At 55.2% G+C, this 18,220-nt stretch overlaps 1 protein-coding gene across 2 annotated transcripts; it reads right to left on the bottom strand.

Moving 5' to 3' along the window:
• Window positions 1-7,223: 7,223 nt before the first annotated feature.
• Cx3cl1 (C-X3-C motif chemokine ligand 1) lies at window positions 7,224-17,892 on the bottom strand. Of its 2 annotated transcripts, XM_076838427.2 has the most exons (4): window positions 17,691-17,892; window positions 13,791-13,826; window positions 11,745-11,865; window positions 7,224-9,915 (listed from the first exon to the last, which is right to left on the bottom strand). In XM_076838427.2, exons 1-4 carry the CDS (start codon window positions 17,758-17,760, stop codon window positions 8,925-8,927), a joined length of 1,218 nt encoding a protein of 405 aa, XP_076694542.2. In that variant the 5' UTR covers window positions 17,761-17,892; the 3' UTR covers window positions 7,224-8,924. The 2 variants fall into 2 exon arrangements, with proteins under 2 accessions (XP_076694542.2, XP_076694543.2); XM_076838428.2 differs by lacking the exon at window positions 13,791-13,826.
• Window positions 17,893-18,220: the final 328 nt, after the last annotated feature.

Genomic DNA, 18,220 nt, shown 5'->3' with positions numbered 1-18,220 from the left:
GGAGAGAAGCTGGTCTCAGAGCCGCTGGGTCCAGGCCGGAACGGGCCCTAGCCCTCCTTCCACATGGCCGGTCCCCACCCAGGCCAGCTGCCAGGGGCCCTGCGGCCTCTCGTGGGCGCAGCCAGCACCCTCAACCCCTGCTGCTGCTGCTGCTATTTTTAAATGAAACTAAAACTATGGGATCCAGCTCCAGGAATATCATGGAGTTTCTACTGGAGACCCACTGAGTTTACAGGTTACCTAGGGAGGATGGCCCTCCACCCCCGGGCTCCCCCCTGCTCCTGGTGACCTGGTCTCCTGCCACCCCCCCAACCCCCGCAGCTGGCGCAGGGTGACTCGCTCCTCCTATCCTGTCTGCGGGGCTCATTAAGGACGTGCTTCCAGGAAGTGGTGACGGGTGAATGAGAAGGGACCCGGGTCTCACCCCAGCAAAGGCCCCGGAGGGTCACTGCAGGGTGATCACTGTGTGTGTGGGGTTCTCAGGAGGGAGTGGGAGTCAGAAGTAAAACTGATCAAAGGGACCGGGGTCTGGGTGAACCCCAGGTTCAAGACCCACCCAAGTGCCCCTTAGGTTAACAGATGCACGACTCCTGTCCCCGGGGGTTCCTGAGTCCTCTGTGGCCTAGGAGGGGAAGGGGAACCAGCAGCCACCAGCCCACACACTGCTGCATACTTTACTAATTAATGTGCATGTCCCTAAACACCGTGAGTTTGTTTCTCGATGTCTGGAGAGGAGGGGTTACAGGAGGTCCCTCGAATGCCAAACTCCGCGGAAGCTCAAGTCCCTTCTATAAAATGATGGAGGTAGTATTTACATAGGATCTGTGCACGTCCTCGAAGTCACCTTAGATTACATGTAACACTAAGCACAAGGTAAATGCAGTCAATAGCTGTTAGACTCTTATTGTTTAGGGAATAATGATGAGAAAAATGTTCATTTTTCATGGGGAACAGAACCACCTCTGTTCAGTGCAGATCAATTTTCTTCTGAATATCAGCTGTTTGATTCTGTGGATGCAAAACGCTCCGATGTAGAGGCTACTGGTACGGTATGGCTTATGCACATTTTAAGCTGTATTTTTTACAATATATATTTTTTTAGTTGTAGGTGGACACAATACCTTTATTTTATTTATTTTTATGTGGTGGCAGGGATCAAACTCAGGACCTCACGCATGCTAGGCAAGCACTCTACCACTGAGCCACAACCCCAGCCCACATTTTAAGCTTTACATTAACACCATCACATTGTACCTGTTCTTTTGGAAACTTGCAGCATTGTGAGTCATTTGTGTTGATAATCACCAGTGTGTTTCCTTCTTTGCATCACGGTGTGGTAGTTCATATACTAACTAAACCACAAATAACTAAAAAATACTGAGATCTCTGCCATCAAAGCACCTGCTGCTTATACATTTACTAGCTGTGTGACTTTGAGTAAGTTCTTTAACCTCTTTGTGCCCTTGTACTTCCATCTGGCAAATAGAACCCTTATGAATATGAGCTTCTCTTAGAACTATGGCAGGAGTTATATGATAAAATTCACTCAAAAGCTCACAGCAGGGCTGAGGTGTAGCTTGCTGGTAGAGTGCTTGCTTACCATGTGCAAGGTCCTGGGTTCAGTCCTCAGCACCATACAAAACAAAACAAAAAACCAGCTGGGTGTGTTGGCACATGCCTGTATTCACAGGAACTCGGGAGGCTGAAGCAGGAGGATCGTATTTGAGCAACTTAGTGAGAGCCTAAGCAATTTAGTGAAACCCAGGTCAAAAACTTAGAAAAGGGGGCAGGGGCTGGGGATGAGGCAGTGGTAAAGCACCCCTGGGTAAAACCCGTGGTATCAAAAAAGAAAAGAAAAAACAGAATAACTGTAACAGAAGCAAAGGCTCACAGTGATGTGATGGGGACAGTGACCCTCACCAGAAGGCCAACGTCTTGTTCTCATTGATGCCTCTGGCAATAGGTGGCTAGCTCCTGCCCCCACCCTCCCTGGCCACCAAGCCCAGGAAGAGGACCCTGGGCCATCTGGATGGCACCTCTGTCTGATGGTAGTCATGACAACGTGTGAGCACCTGGAAACAGGTCCGAGGCGCAGGCGCACAGTGGGTGGACCAGGGACAGGGGTGGGCAGGAGCCCAGGGCAGAGGCAGCTTAGTCCAGCTCGGCGAGACTCCCCCTCAGCTGCGCCCTCCTGTGGGGAGATTGGGAACAGCAGGGCCTTGTTCCAGTCTCAGGGGGCCTGTCCTGACCGGGATGTGATGGTGGCTGAAGGGTCAGAGCGGGCAGGAGGGCCTTGGACCCCTCTTCACTGGAGACCACCTTCGGTCTGGCTCCTCCCTTGGAGGCAGTCTGTCAAATCCCCGAGTATGCGGGGACCTGCCTCTCCCCTGACCCACGGGAGGGAGGTGGCTCTGGCCCCTCCCCCTTCACTCCTTCAAGGACCTGTGGTGGCCCCTGGGCAGACAGAAACACAGGAGAGGCTGCCTGCCCCCAAGAACCTTCCAGAAATACCGCAGGGCCATCGAGCATGGCGGGCCATGTGCGGACTGTCTCTGCACAGGGACAGCAAGTCCCCGTAGCTGGGAACCCAAGAAGTCAGGGAAGGTGGCATCCAAGCTGAGACCAGAAGAGGGTAGGAGGTAGCCAGGGGGACAGTGACCTGTGGGTGAATTATCCAGGCAGAGAGAAGACGATACAGCAGAATGTGTGGCCACAGGACTGGGGGAGGGGGGTGGGAGAGGAGGGGGAGGGGAGGAGGGGCAGAAGGGGAGGGGGGCAGAGGGAGGGGCAGGTGATGGGGGTGGGCAGGGGATGGGGGTCGGCTGGCCAGTGCAAATCCTCTGGAGGCCCAGACACAGAAGGCCCTTGGTGGCTCCCAGAACAGTGCCCGGTGGCCCAAGACCTGTGCCCACGGCCCACAGTGCTCTGGTTTGTTTTCTGGGCTCCCAAGACACTCAAAAGAATGGCTGACCAGGTTTCCTGGCAAAGAGGTGGTGCCCCACACCGCCGGTTTCAGTTTTCTTTTCCCTGTTTATTTACTTATTGCAGTACCAGGGGCTGAGCCCAGGGGCACTCTCTACCATTAAGTTACATCCCCAGCCCTTTTAAATTTATTTTGAGATCAGGTCTCACTAAATCACTGAGGCTGGCCTCGAACTTGCAATCCCCCCTCCTCAGTCTCCAGGGTCGCTGGGATTACAGGTGTGCACCACCACGCCCGGCTCCCTGGTTATTTCTTCATCTCATGAAGCAGACCCAGGCCACTAGAACCCTGAGCACCAATGTATTTCGGAAAAACCCCAAACCCTTCTTTTCAGTTGCCCTCACTGAGAGTTTCAGGTGAACCCAGAGCCAGCCAGGAGCCTCAGTGGACATCCACCTCAGGGGCAAAGAGGGTGAACTAAGGGGAGCAAGCTGAAGGGTGGAGAGGGCATCTGCCTCAGTGATGACAATGTCCCCAAGCCTTTTAATAGCAGCATGAAGTGACTGACAAGTGAAGCCAGCTTAGTCGAAGGATGGCGTACTTTTTCTTCCTGATAGTGGTGTCTGTCAGGACAGGCTGCGTTCTGCTGCAGTAACGAGTAACCTCCAACACTCCCTGGCTTAAAACTACAGAAGCCTATTTTTTCCTCACCCTACATGTCCACATAGATCAGCTCTTTCATGGCCAGAGGTCCAAGTCACCTCTAACCTGGGACCCAGTCATTTTCTGGAGACCGGCCAAGTGCTGTGCCCAAGGTGCTAGTGGCTCACTTGAATCTGCTCCCAGCAATTAGAAGTCAGACACTGGTTCCACTCCCAGGTTCCTAACCAGAACTGGTCACTTGGCCTCACCAACTTCAAGGGGGTCAGGAAGAGTGGCTGGGTCATTTGCCCAGGGACAGTGAGCCAATATACACCAGAGACTGCCCATCCCAGACTCCAAGGACTAGAAAACTTATTAACTTCCTTTTTTGTTCCAAGTCCTCTTGTTAATCTGGTTTTATTTAAGCTGTGATTCATGAGTTTTGACCTTGCCAAGTTCAAATGCAATTGAGAGGAGAAAAGTTGTATCAACTTGACCAGTAGGTATTAGTTGGGGGGAGACGGGGCACATCACAAGTTACTCTTATCTGCTTAAGGATTTCGTAACATTTCTTCATTGACTTTACTGAAAACCAGGAGGATTGCACTTCTTTTTTGATATCCTGTGATTCTACACCCTTGCTTGGGTACCTAGCAACAAACTCAGATAGAAATAAGATGTTTCAAGCCTGGTAGGTGGTGTATGCTTGTAATCCCGGCCACTCAGGAGGCTGAGGTAGGAGGATGGCCTAGGAGTTCAAGAAGAGTCCAGGCAACACAGTGATACCCCATCTCAAAAGAAGAAAAGAAGAAAAGAAAAAAAGGAAATAGAATATCTCAAGTCCTTTGGAAACATCTATTGCATAATCATAGATTCTATTTACTGAGAGCCCCACTGGGCACGGCATTTTTCTTAGGCATTAGACAATTGTCTCATGATGTCTTTACACACGAAATATTATTTCCCTTTTACAAAGGAGAAAACCAGGGCCCCGAGAGGTTAAGTTACTTGCCCAAAGTCACACGGCCAAAGAGCCCCATGTTATATTCTGCTCCTATATTGTTAGAAAACAAGATGTTCACTGCAAATAATTCTACTCTGTCTTCTGAGGATGACAGGACCCCCTGAAGAGGAGAGAGAGAAGGCATCTCTTCTAAAGCACGTGATGTTCCAGAATTCTCCTGGGTCCAGAGGCAGTACCACCCCCAGTTTGGCAAGAAGAAGGAGGAAGCTCTTGGGTTCCAGCCATTGAACTTTGCTGGCAGCTCAGGAAATCCAGCCTGGCACTCGATCTTGTCTTAAATTTCTGCAGTTGAATCATGATGAATCAGGAAAGCACATGACTGAGCTGAAATCAAGGGGGCTCTGGTGGTCCCCGAGCTCTGCCTCCCACAGGCAGGAGCAGCTGGGCATGTGAGCAGAGTGGCGCGCACACACACACACACACACACACACACACACACACACTCACACTCCCCCCATCCCCCAGGACCTTGTTGTTTAGCCTGAAGTTGGGAATTCCCAGCGGTTCATTTCTGTTTTTCTGCCTGGCCTCACCCTTTTGGGGAATGTACAGAAGACAGAGCAGAGCAAAGAGGAACTAACAGAAAGGGCAGGAGGCCAAGGGCAGCGACCAAGGGACCTGAGAGCCCAGGTTGTGGGGCGTGATTCTGGGCAGAACAGGGGCTGCAGCTCCGGGGGACAGTTCCCAGGTCCCCCCACTCCGGCTCCTGAGCCTGAATTCCACAGGGTTCTACTTTTAAGAATCAGCCGGTGACACTTTTAGAAACAGCGCTTAAGATTCAAATTCTGGAAAAAGACTTTGGGTCGTACCCAGCTCAGCTGCTTAAAAGCTGTGTGACCTTAAGGGAGTCCCACATCCTTGGGCACATAGATAACTTAGCACACTGCCTGGCACCTGGCCCAGTCAGTCAGTGACAGCGATTGTTATTGCACATGACATTATACAACAACAGCCCCATCCCGACGCGGGACCAGCGCTGGGAATCGCTTCCTGGAACTCTGGAACTGAAACAGAAAAGAAAATGGCACAAATACTGCCAGGTCCCTGGGGAACTGCTCTGAGCCCAAATTCAGGTCTGTCCCTCTCAGCCTCTTCCTGAGCCTGTTGGAGGGTCTCACGTCACCTAGAGGGGAGAGTCCCAGCACTGCCATTGCGGAAACTGGCCTCTGCCTCTGGTGGAGGGGCAGCGAATACAGATTCCTGCAGAAACTGCAAACCCAGCCTCCACGGGGCTTGGTAGGTAGTAAGATGTGGAGGTCAGAGCAAAGAAATTGGGTGCCTATTGTGGTCTGGCTTTCCTTGACTTACCTACTTTTTTGAGGGGAGAGATATTGGAGATTGAACTCGGGGGTACTTGACCACTGAGCCACATCCCCGGCCCTATTTTGTATTTTATTTAGAGACAGGGTCTCACTGAGTTGCTTATCTCCTCACTTTTGCTGAGGCTGGCTTTGAACTCGCGATCCTCCTGCCTCAGCCTCCCCAGTCGCTGGGATTACAGGCATGAGCTACCACACCCGGCTGACCTACCTACTTTTGATGGAGACTTGGGTTCAGAGAAAATCATCCTATAAGAACAACAAGAGAAAAGAGACAGTCAGTGGTAACTGAAGCACCCGAGGAGAGGGGGTGGTCTCACCCTGGCCTGCCCCACCTGCAGCCCCTGCCCACTGCCCCCCTGGGGGAGTGTGGGCCTGTGAGGCCAGATCTTCTATGACACTGAGAAGATGTAGGAAAGGGAGTCCTGTCCCCATGTGCATTTCTGATTTTTAAATGTTGCCTCTGGTTTTTAAAAATACCATGAGGCATTGAATCAAAAATGTCATTAATGGTAGGATGTCCTGATATCTAATTAACTAATGAAGCTATGATGAGCCGTTGATTGCAAAGCAAATTCCAATTCCCAACCTGTCACCGTGGGAAAAACGTGCTTCTTAGAATCCAGTCCAACAGGCTGGACTCGACCTGGGGCAGCTGAGGGGCCACTAGGAGGCTCACACTTGGGTCACATCCATGGACTCCTAGGTCCTTTGAGATGTTCTAACCCTCATTAATCTTTGTTTTAATCAGGAACAAACCAAGGTAGTAAAGGGGAAAACGTGGCCCAGTTTGCTTCATGAGTCACTGGGTCACTGACGGTGATAGCAGGGTCCCTGGGGTGGTGGCTCAGGGGGCCTGGGGTAGGGCTTCATAGAGGATTCTGAGTCTTACCAGACAGAAGACATCTCACATCCTTTTTTTTTTTTTTTTTAAATATGGTGCTGGGGATCGAACCCAGTGCCTCATGCATGCTAGGCAAGCGCTCCACCACCGAGTCACAACCCCAGCCCTCACATCCACTTTTAAACAGGCCCAGAGAGGTAAAGACGCTGGCCCAGCATCACACAGCTGGCAGAATAGACCCGGCCAGAGCCCAGCCCTCCTAAGCTGCATCCCCAGCACCCCTTCTCCCTCCTGCTAGTTGTAAAAGTTCCTGTCCCCTGCTCCAGGCAGGCTGGAGATGGGGCTTCCCAGGGCCCATACAGGGCGAGGCCCGTCCCTGTTCCACCCTCCTGGGGCCTGCCCCAGAGAAATCACCCTTATTTGATTCACAAGACTTTTGAGTTTTATTAATAAAATACAAAATGGCACAGACATTGGTAATGAGGGTCGAAAAGCAAAAGTATCAATCAACTCCTTCAAGATCCTTCCCAGAGTGTCTCTGTGCATGTCCTGCCGAGGGGACCTCGTCCAGCAGCCTTCTTACACGGGAGGGATGTCCCAACAAGAAGCCAGCGCAGAGTGCGCCCTGCCCTGCCCTCTGAGTCCCCACCTGAGGGGCGAGGCCCACTGGGCCAGGCTCCTGACAGCCGGGGGAAGGGCAGCGGGCCCAGCTGGGTTGACTTCCTCTGAGCAGCCACCAGGTGCAGCCCAGCCCTGCAGAGGCTCCTCAGTAGAGAGCAAAGGTCAGTCTTGGGGACAGCCAGAGGGAGGGGTAAGCTGCCACAGGGGCCCTAGAGGCCCAGGTCTGCAGGTCCAGCCGGACAGCTCACCTCCAGGCCTGACAGGATCTCCAGCAGTCCAAAAGGGGACCCAGGACTTTGTGGCCACAATCACCCTCTCCCCCAGGGCACAGTCCCTTCCAGAGCTAAACACAGGACTCCTGAGGTCCTCGCGGGAATTCCTGGCCCTGCCTGCAGCCAGCGCCCAGGGAGCTGGGCTCTCCAGGAGAGAGGGAGGCGGGAGGGAGCCAGGGGTGTGGGCCACAGGGAGCCACCCTGCACACCCACCCTCAGGCCACACCCAGAGAACGCTCCGGACTTTCCCTGGCACCTTCCACAGACTGCTTGGCCCCTCTTGGGCGGGTGGGGGCTGACGTGTCCCCCAACATACACGGGTCCTCCTGTCAGCGCAGAGCCTGGACAAGGAGGGGCTTCCTCTGTTCCCACAGGTCCCCCAGGCCAGCCCCCACTTGAGGACCCACAGCACAGGACCTGAACTATCAAATGGCCCTTTGCAGGTCCCCCGGGAGTCAGGAGTGGCAGAGACCCTCTAAGTGCTCTGCGGACGAGGCTCAGGCAGCATTGAGGGGCCGGGGAGAGGGTCTCGCAGAAGTCTGGGGGTCAGCAGTACAGCCATGGCAGGACCCCCATGCCCCCTTCCTTTTGCTGGGTGGGCGGGTGGGTGGAGTGGACCCCAGCCGCCAACTCAGAGTTCCTTCACTGCACAGAGGAGACCCAGGAGGAAAAACATCCATGCCACTAAATGACCTCAGCTCCCTCCCCACGGTGCCAGGGGCTTCTTCCAGAGCAGGTCTGGGGACACCACACGAGCCTCATGCAAGAAAGACACGGCCCCTGTTGCGGGGTGGGCTCTGTACAAGGGACAGGGAGAGATAGCACCGCAGCTGGCCGGGGTGACTGGCAAGTGCAGCAGGACCAAGAGACACAGAGGTCTGGGGAGGGGACCGAGGGCCTGGCCTGTCACTCATCTTGAGATGGGAGGAGGGCAGCCCTCACAGGGAGGGTCAGAGGGGGCTGGGCGTTCAATAAATAATTGTTCACTGGGGGCTGGGACTGTGTCCAAGGGAACCTCTAACCAGCCAGCAGCAGAGGAGGGTTCTCGGGTTTGGGTGAGTTGGAGGCCGCTCCTTCTGTCCCTCGTAGGTTGACAGTGGTCAAGGGTGGCCTCCCGGGGCCACACCTGGGGGCGCCGAGCAGATTGCACCAGGAGATCCCGCCTCCCAGGCTCCATCATCCCAGCTCAGGCCAGGCCCTGGGGTGAGGGTGGGAAGGAGGATGGGGGTCCCCAGGCAGCTGTCTGAATCAAACAACGGGACACGGGCAGGTGGCCAGCTCACACTGGCACCAGGACATAGGAGTTACTGCCACAACTCCGGGGGACATAGCGAAGGCCTTCCACCATCTCTCCCGCCATCTTGCGGGGGCAGCCCTGGAGGCTTTGGTAGGCGAACATGGCCACCCCCAGGCAGAAGAGGAGGCCGAGGAAGGCCAGCAGCCCCACTGCCTGCCTTCGGGTGGCTTCCTGGGGGCCAGGCGTATTACTCCTCAAACTCTGGGTATGGATGGGCTCCTTAGTTTTGGGGGCCCAGCTGCCTGAAGCCACTGGCTCCTGACTAGGGGTCCCTTCGGAAGAGACAGGGACCACAGGAGCGTGGGCCATCTTTCCAGGCCCCGAGTCCGGGGACGCCTCCCTGGGTGTTGAAACAGGACTCGTCTCCTCAGGCCCTGGAGAGGTCTCTGGACTAGGGGTCTGTCCCTTGCCCGATGCGGGCTGGCCTTTAGACAGGGTGGTCTCCTCGAGGGCTGGGTATGACATGTCGGGGGTCTGGGTGGAGGGGGGCTCCGTGGAGAGGACCTGGGTGGAGTGGGCCTCAGAGTGGGCCTTTATGACCCGGAGGCCTGGCCCAGTTTGGCTCTGCTGGGCAACAGTGGTGGAGGCCACAGCTGTCCCGATCGGCTCAGTGCTCCCTGGCCCAGCGGGAGGCCTTTCCTCCGGAGCCTTTGACGTCGGGGTTGACCTGTACCCTGAGGAGTCCGTCGTCCCCACTGGCAGCTTTGGGGAAGTCCCCATGGACCTCTGGGCCTCCTGAGAAGAAGTCGTCATCTCCAAACTATTGCCTTCCCCTGTGGCTTCAGGCTCAGAGAATGCAGGACGGGACTGTCCCTCGGTGGTGGCTGGGGTGATCGTGGGCTCTGAGCCAATTTGCTTCTCAAACGTGCCGCCACTTTGAGTCTGAGCTGAGCGGTTTAGATGCTTCATTGCTTCTTGGACCCATTTCTCCTTTGGGTCGGCACAGAAATACTTGTGCCTTTTGGTCTCCAAGCTACAAGGGAGGAAGACAGGGACCCGGTGATGCCCAGAGACCAAGAGAGCCGGGGAGGTGGGAGTGGGCGCTGCCCGGGCCCAGCAGGCCCTCAGACTCCATCCTGGCTCCCCAGCCCGAGGGCCCCGGGCTCACGCCCCTGGCCCACCAAACCTCACCGGAGCCTGGAGACAGAAATGCCCAGCAGCAGGAGCGGGGCTGACCCAGACCCCAGAAAAATCCTGTTGGAAGACATTCTCTTTCTAAACCAGGGAAGTCCTAGGCAAAAGGGGCCAGGTTGGTGGCCCTACTTCTTATATTGTTTTTAAAAAAATAAAAGGTAAAACTTTTTTAAAAAAGCAAAAACCAAAGTTATGTAAAAGAAGTACCCGGAGTAGGAAGTCAGGAAAAACTGAAAATGTAACCCCCACTAATGATCCTGCCGTCACTCTGGAGGCAGGGGCTCTCCCTGGTTGGGAGGGAATGTCACCGCTATTTTTTGAAGTCAGGTGTGTGATAAGGAAGCTCCGTGGTGGGGACTCTCACTCTGGACAAGACCCCATGCCTCAAAGCCCTGTTGCTCCTCTCCCCCCATTTCATGGCCGCCACTACCCACCAGACCCCTCCCGCTCCTCATGTGTGCTCAGGCTGAAGGCCTTCTGGGAGCCCGTGGGGGTCCTGAGTGTCTTCCAGCTCTGCAGTTTCCTCTGAAACTGTGTGCAGCTGGACCACCCCCGAGTCTAAAGCGTGGAGCAGCCTGGGGCTCTTGCTCTGTGCCATGGTCTGTGTCCTTCCTACCTGGCTGGCAACCCAGATGCCAGGATCATCCCCATTTTCCAGATGAGGAAACTGAGGCTCAGATGAGCCTGGCCCTGGTGTTCTGAGAAGCCAGAGAAGTCCAGGAAGCCGGGGTGATCCTCACCATGCTCCCCTCCCCCCAATTCCCCTTTACCTAGAAAACAGGAATAATTATTTGGGGGCATCTGGCAGAAGCGATCTTTGACCAGCGGGCAGAGAGGTCAGGTAGGAGCATGTGCCACACCTTGAGCCTCGCAGGAGCTGCAGGGCCGAGGGCAGGAAGCTCTGAACTTCCTTGAGCAGAGCCTGGACAACAGATGGCTACTGGCCATTTCCTGTCCCTGGCCTGCAGTCTGGTTGAGGCTGCTTGAGGACCCAAAAGAGAACCCTGTGGAAGGGTCTCAGAGCTGAGCAGCTAGGCAGTTACCTACAGGGGCACTGTGGGGGGGGCAGTAAGTGACCAGGATGGCCAGGGAGAGAACGGCTCAGCTTGACCCCTTCCCAAGTCCTGCAGGGCCCTGTTCCCTCATCCACCAAATGGCCATAATGATCCTTGTGGGGTCCAGGCATCCTGCCAAGCCATGAATTACATTGTCTCTTTCATCTTCATCTTACTGATGAGGAAGCCAAGGGTTGGGGTTAAGCAGTGTGACCAGGCCACCAGGCCAGTCCCAGGCGAGGGCAGGACTTGCGCCCAGTCCGTTGGGGCCTAGTGTGCACTGTCAGGATGCCGCGCGTTCCTTCCCTCAAGACCCAGCAGGTTGAGGGCTGTGGACTACACTCTGCAGCCCAGGAGGAATGAGCCCTGGGTGGCTGCCGCAGGCCACAAGCCACAGCCCTGCCCCTTGGCCACCCTGGGCCATTCAGGAAGCCATTCCCCACCTTGGTCAGGTGGCCCAGATGTTAAGGTCCTTGAGGTGGCCTGCAGCCCAGGAGCAAGGGGAGCATTTGCCGAGGCCTTTGGTGGGAGCCCAGGGTGAGGTGCGCAGGTGCGGATGGGGACACCCAGAGGCCCGGGACCCACGCGGGAGGGTTGTGAGGGGAGTACCTACACGACAGCGCGCCTGCCGCAGGACTCCGGGTTCTTCCAATAGCCGATGAGTAAAGTCACGGGGATTGGTCGGGTCATCGTGTTGCACGTGATGTTGCATTTCGTCACACCGTGGTGCTGTCCTGTGTCAACAAGGCCTGGGTCAGCAGGACTACTCATGGCCTCTGGCTGCCCATCCCCAGGCCAGCCCGCCTCTGCCACACCGCCTAAGCCAGAACCCCGTCCCAGAGCTGGCTTCTAAGGCACTGGACTCAGCCCCTGCCTCCTGATGTCACTAGGCCTGAGTTTCATGACACATAGGGACAACTGTAGCGCCCACCTGCTAAGGCTGTGGTAAGGGCTAGGGGAAGTAAATTCTTGTTTACAAAGCTCTTTTTATCTAGCCAGGCGCGGTCGTGCATGCCTGTAATCCCAGCAGCTGGAAGGCTGAGGCAGGAGGATCACAAGTTCAAAGCCAGCCTCAGCAAAAGAGAGCTGCTAAGCAACTCAGTGAGACCCTAAATAATATACAAATAATATACAAACTAGGACTAGGGATATGGCTCAGGTGTTGAGTGCCCCTGAGTTCGATCCCTGGTATTAACAGCTCCCTGCTCAAAAAAAAAAAAAAAAAGAAAAGAAAAGAAAAAAGAAAAAACACCCAAAATAAAAACTTGCTATTTGCCAGATAAAAAGAACTTTGTAATTTTTTTGAGAGGGGGGTTGAAATCAGGGGCACTGGACCACTGAGCCACATCCCCAGCTCTATCTTGTATTTTATTTAGAGACAAGGTCTTGTCTCACTGGGTTGCCTGGTGCCTCACCCTTGCTGAGGCTGGCTTTGAACTCGGATCTTCCTCCTCAGCCTCCTGAGCTGCTGGGATTACAGGCGTGCACCACCGCGCCCGCCAGATAATATACTTTATAAACATGCAGATTTCAGGTGCCTTCTAAGAAGGTGGAGTCTGCTGAAGAGGTGCCCCTTTGTTTGCAGAATGAATTTTAGAGAAGAAAAGAGGCATCTGGAGTCCCAGGAGCAAGAGGAGGAAGGGGGAGAGAAGGAGCTGGAAGGGCAGGCATGGCAGGGGTGCAGATGGGGAGGGCAGGGGTGCAGATGGTGGGTGGCAAGAGGAACCAGAGTGGAACCCCAGGAGCGGTGGGGTAACTAAACCCAGTCATCTGATAGAAACATTGAAGTTGTCTGCACTGCATTCTGCCTTTCCCACTCTTCTAAAATCTCCAGCAGAATTTTGTGTGTTTGGTAGAAGCTCAGGGAAAATGGGTGTGAAAATGGGGAAGAGCTTGAGTCTCAGATCTGGGTCAAGGTTATGTCCAGCAGCAGCAAAGACCCCGGAGAGTTTTGCAAACATCTAGAACCTCCCAGGGCAGTGGAGTGGAGAGACAGGCCTGATCTGAGCTAGCTCTTCAGGGCTGGTCCCTCGGTTCCACCAAAACACGGCCTGCTCACACACTTACACACAGTGGACGTGCACATGCACACACCACACACACACACACACACACATACACACACACACACACTCTCTCTCTCTCTTCCTAGAATCTGCTGCCTCCTCGCCCCATCACTCCCCTTAGCCTTGGCCCAGGCCACCTGCGGGAGGGTAGGCAGAGCCTGCAGCTCTGGGCTGGGTCACCAAAGGGCAGCACTTCCAGGAACAGCCCCTTCCTGGGACGGACAGGAGGGGCTGCTCTACTCTGCAAGGAGACAGGATGTGAAAGTGACCGTGCAGATTGTCACCCTCCTTTTCCCCCAGTGGGACCTCAGTATGACTCAGCGGCAGCCTCTTAGGGTCTCTTGAGGGGAGCAGGCAGTAGCCCCTGAACTGGTGTGGCAGGTGTCGCCTGGGGAAGCCCCAGAAAAACCGTGTCCCTGAGTGACACAAGACAAGCAGGGCCGCAGGTGGGAGGGGAGCCCCCACATCCAGGACGGGGAAGCCGCCGAGGCCTCCATCTAGGAAAAGCCACACAGACACTCTGCCCCCAAGCCCCCTCCCTCCGCCAGGGGCCGGCAGGACATTCGGTCCCACCAGGATGGCTGGTTACTAACCTGGGGGAGGCCTTTCACTTCCGGGGGCTGAAGTTTCTACAAATAGAGATAATGCCACCAGTCACCCAGCCAGCCCCTACTAACTGTCCAGTGAGTATCAGGACAGCAGGGAGCTTGTCTGTCTTGGTGTCACAGTTTTTCCCAGCATCAAGCCCAAGGTGGGAACTCAATATTAATATTCACAGAATGAACTGATGTCTCCATCTACCTATCCTTCTTTATGTTCCCACCTACTATCCACTCATCCCTCCCCCTGCCACTCTGCCACCCACTCATCCCTCCCTCACCCACCCACCCAACCCTCTATCTATCCACCCACCCTCTATCTTCCCCCTCCTGTCAATCTCCTGCTCAGCCCCACCCACCTATCTACCTGCCCCTCATTCCCCATTCATCCAACTGCCCGCCCCCCACTCACCCACCTACCACCTGTCCATGCTCAACTTCCCTTCATCTCACCCTCCCACCTGCTTTCTGCGGTCCATCCTCCTCCCCAGCCATTCACGCATCCTTCCTCCATTCCTCCATCCTCCATTCCCCATCCAGAGGCAGCCAACACTTGCTCCAATTTTTTGAGGATATACAAAGACTTGGGTCCTGTTCTCCTGAACCTGGTAGGCTCTTTCCCCACAGGTGCTGGGACTGAGCACCAAATCACCATATGTACCCAGTTAACCACAAAGTTTGGTTCCTTGGCCTCCCTAGATCCTGTGCTGGGTGCTAGGAGGCACAGGGGGTAAACAAGGCCAGTCTCGCCCTCCGAAGGCTGCCAGGCTGATGGACACACGCAAGAAAACAAAAACAGTTGGATTTGTGTGTGTGTGTGTGTGTGTGTGTGTGTGTGTTGTTGTTGTTGTTGAGCACCTACTGTGTGTCAGACCCTATATGCAGCACATACACATTTGCACTCATTAATTCCTAACATCCCTGCAAAGGAATATTCTATCCCCGTTTTCCAGATGCAGAAGCTGAGAACCAGAGGTTAGACCACTTGCCCAAGGCCACACAGCTGCTCGGTGGGGAGCTGATTTTCCACTCAGCCCCCAGACATCCCAGTATTCTAGGTTGCCATGGGCGCCTGGTAGAAACACCATGTTCCAGAACATACCACAGACATACTGGGGTTGACAGGAAGGAGAGACCACTTCCAACCGCAGGAGATCAGGGAGGCTCCCTGGAAGAAGCCCTCCAGGCTGCAAAGAGGCCTCTGAGGCGGCACGGTGTGGGTCCCTGGGCAAGGTGCTGAAGACAGGGCATGGGCCCTGGCTCAGCTGTGTGGCCTCCGTGGGTCTCTCAGAGCCTCAGTTTCCTTCTCTGTAAAATGGACATGATAACCACAGCTTCACAGGCAGGGTGTGAGCATGAGCAATTTTTTTAAGGTCTGAAGCATTCTGCCATTAGAGCAGGGTCTCTCAACAGCGACCCTACTGATATTCGGGAGCAGATGATCCTTTGTTGAGGAGGACTATCCCGTGAGCTTAGGATGTCACGGCACCCCTGGTCTCTGCCCACTAAACCTCAGTAGCACCCTGAACCACAAACACTGGGACCTTTGGAACAACCAAAAGTGTCTCCAAGTTGGGCACAGCCGTGCACACCCAGAGACTTAGGAGGCAGAGGCAGGAGGATCAAGTTTGAGGCCATCCTCAGCAACTTAGTGAGACCCTGTCTCAAAACAGAAAATAAAAACATAAAAAGGTCGAGGGATGTGACTCAGCAATAGAGCTCCCCTGGGTTCAATCTCCAGGAGCAAAAAGAAAAAAAAAAAAAAGAAAAGTCTCCAGAAATTGCCAAATGTCCCCTCATCTCAGGTGCAAAACCATGATGAAGGACCACTGCCCTGGCCCACTCCCCTATGGCTCTTCCTCAAAACTCCCAATGCTGCTGCTCAGGGGCAGTTCCCTATTTAACATTTCAGCACCTTCTTCTCTCCCCTATTTTTTTTTTTTTTTAAATCACAGTGTTTTTAATTTTTTTTAACCTTTTATTTTGCATATCGTCTGTCCGGTCCACTTACATTGCAGCACCCTGGGGCTGGGACTTTTGACCCTTTCATTCACTGAGGTGGTCCCAGCATCTAGAACTGTGCTTGTCACCTAACCCGCATCCAATCCACATTTGTGCAATAAAAGGTAGAAATGCCAAAGGAAGTGCTTCGTACGTGGCATAGAAAAACCTGAACCAGCAGAGAACTAGAGGAATTTTTATTTAAGTTTGACAGGGACCTGGATCTGACACTCTGAATTTACCCTCCCCTGCCCACCCCCTCTACCCCCAACCGCTAAGCAGGGGGGCAGGACTATAGCTGCTTAAAACAGATTTTTTTCTCCTCTTTCTTGTCGGGACTTGAGTGGGAGTGAATGCGTCAGTGCTTGGTGAGAAAAATCCTCTGCTCCGACTTGCATCTGCAGGTTTGTTATATAAAGCGCAGAAGCTCCCCGCCTGACAGCCCTGCAGACCCACATTTGGGAACTGACGCAGCTGCCCTGCACCAGCCAGGCAGCAACCATGAATCCTGAGTCCCCTGCTGGGGGACCTCCAGGGTGGGCTGGGTTGAATGCCCCGTCTTATAGGAGAGGCTCAGAAAGGCTGAAGGGATGCCCAGCGACGTCAGTGACCAAGATCAGGGCAGGAATCGGCTGGTCTTTAAGCCTCAGGAGCCCCTGGGTTCTCTTTCTATCCTAGCATTGAATTACCTACATCAGTTGAGTAAAAGTAATCCTCTTCCCTCTCCAAAATATCCTCATAGATACTGCAGCCTCGTTACCAAGGAGGCAATAGCTATTTTTAAAGGTGCAGTGGATAAGACCAGAGAAGACAAGACAAGAAGACAGGACACACAGCAAAGTGATAGCCAAGGAACTTCTTCCTGACTCCTCACCTTCCAGTGCTCAATGTCCTCAAACACCTCAGGCTTCCAGGCCCAGCTCAGATAGCAGGAAGCCGCAGCTGTAGGCTGCCACCACCCCCACCTACCTGCCCACGCACCCGCCTGTCCCCTGTCCCACTGTGAGGTTTGCTCCATGGAGATATTCTGGACCCAGGCCACAGGTTCTCACTCTCGCGTTCCCTCTCATTCTTCCTAAGGCAGACTCTCCCCTTCTCTGAGCATTAACCTGCCAGAAGGCTGGGAGGCCAACCTGGGGACAGGTGGCCCAGAGAGGTGGTGAGCGCAGAGCTCCTGCATCAAGTCCCATAGTCTTGGCCTCTCCAGTCCACCAAGGGCCAGTTTTCAAACCTCTCTGGGCCTCTGTCTTACCCACATCAGGTAGGAGGGCTACACTTGGTCCTACCAGGTCCTGGGCTCCAGAAAGCAAGGGACTGGAGGTGACAGCATAATCCAAGCTGTGCTTGGAGGAGGAGGCCATCTGGAGGGTGTCCACCCTGCTACAGACCACTAGAGCAACCAGCCCATCCATGAGCAGCAGTGACCTTGACCTTCACTGGCCCTGGTTCCCTTACTCCTGGGGCCCTTGACATTGGGGCAGGAGCCAGCCCTACCTGTACCCTGGTCTGGGACCAGACTGCAGGTTACACTTTAAACCTAAGTGGGAAAACCCAGTCCACTGTCAGCCAGGGCCCCCCACCTGCACCACAGGGGCCCCCTCTGGCTTCTCCCGGCCCCCACCCTCCTGGCATAGCCACACCTGGAACCCTTGTGCCACCCGCACCGCTGGAGGTAGCCACATTGCTCACAGGGCCAGGCAGGGACAGTCGCTGGAGGGTGAAAATCTGTCCCCAAGGAGGAGCAGGCCCTGCATCCCGGCCAGGGAGGTGCCCAGCCCCCTCCCGCGCATCCCCTGGGCCTCCCCAGGCAGGGGCCAAGGGTCCTGGGGTCAAGTCCTGGCGCCAAACAGGGGCTGGCTCCCCGGCCCGCTGGCGAGGCCAGGCCCCACTCACCGGCCACTAGGATGGTCAGATGGCAGAGTGTGGCCAGGCTCAGCAGCCAGGCGAGAGGCGTTGGAGCCATGGCGGAGGCTGGCGAGGATCTGGGCCCTGGCCACGGCAGGCGGCTGCGTCCACGCGTCGGAGGAGCTCAGTGCTGTCCCTTCGCCGCTGGAGCTCTGTCGCTTTTTATAATGGGGCTCGGCTGCCTCCGCCCCCAGCCCCCGCAGGCGGCGGTGGGAGGGGAGAGGAAGGAGCCGGGGCTGGATTCCTCCGAGGTTGCCAGGGAACAGGCGGCCAGGGGCGGCGGCAGGGTCCTGGCTGCTGCTGTCCTCCTGTCCTCCTGTCCGCCTGTCCTCCTGTCCTGGCACCGAGCGACTGGACCCGGCCTGCCGGGCTCAAAGGGCGTGTCTCCTCCCCTGCGCACAGGCCACCTCCCCTGGGAGGTAGCCCAGGTCCTTGTCCTCCTTCCTAACTGGACAATCAGTGAAAGGATCGCAGGACAGAGAGTCACGCAGCCCATCTGGGTGTCCCCTGCTCCCTTT

This window comes from Callospermophilus lateralis, chromosome 18, assembly GCF_048772815.1.
Source record: "Callospermophilus lateralis isolate mCalLat2 chromosome 18, mCalLat2.hap1, whole genome shotgun sequence".
In the NCBI taxonomy this organism is placed as follows: Eukaryota; Metazoa; Chordata; class Mammalia; order Rodentia; family Sciuridae; genus Callospermophilus; species Callospermophilus lateralis.
This window is presented reverse-complemented; position numbering and strand designations above follow the sequence as displayed.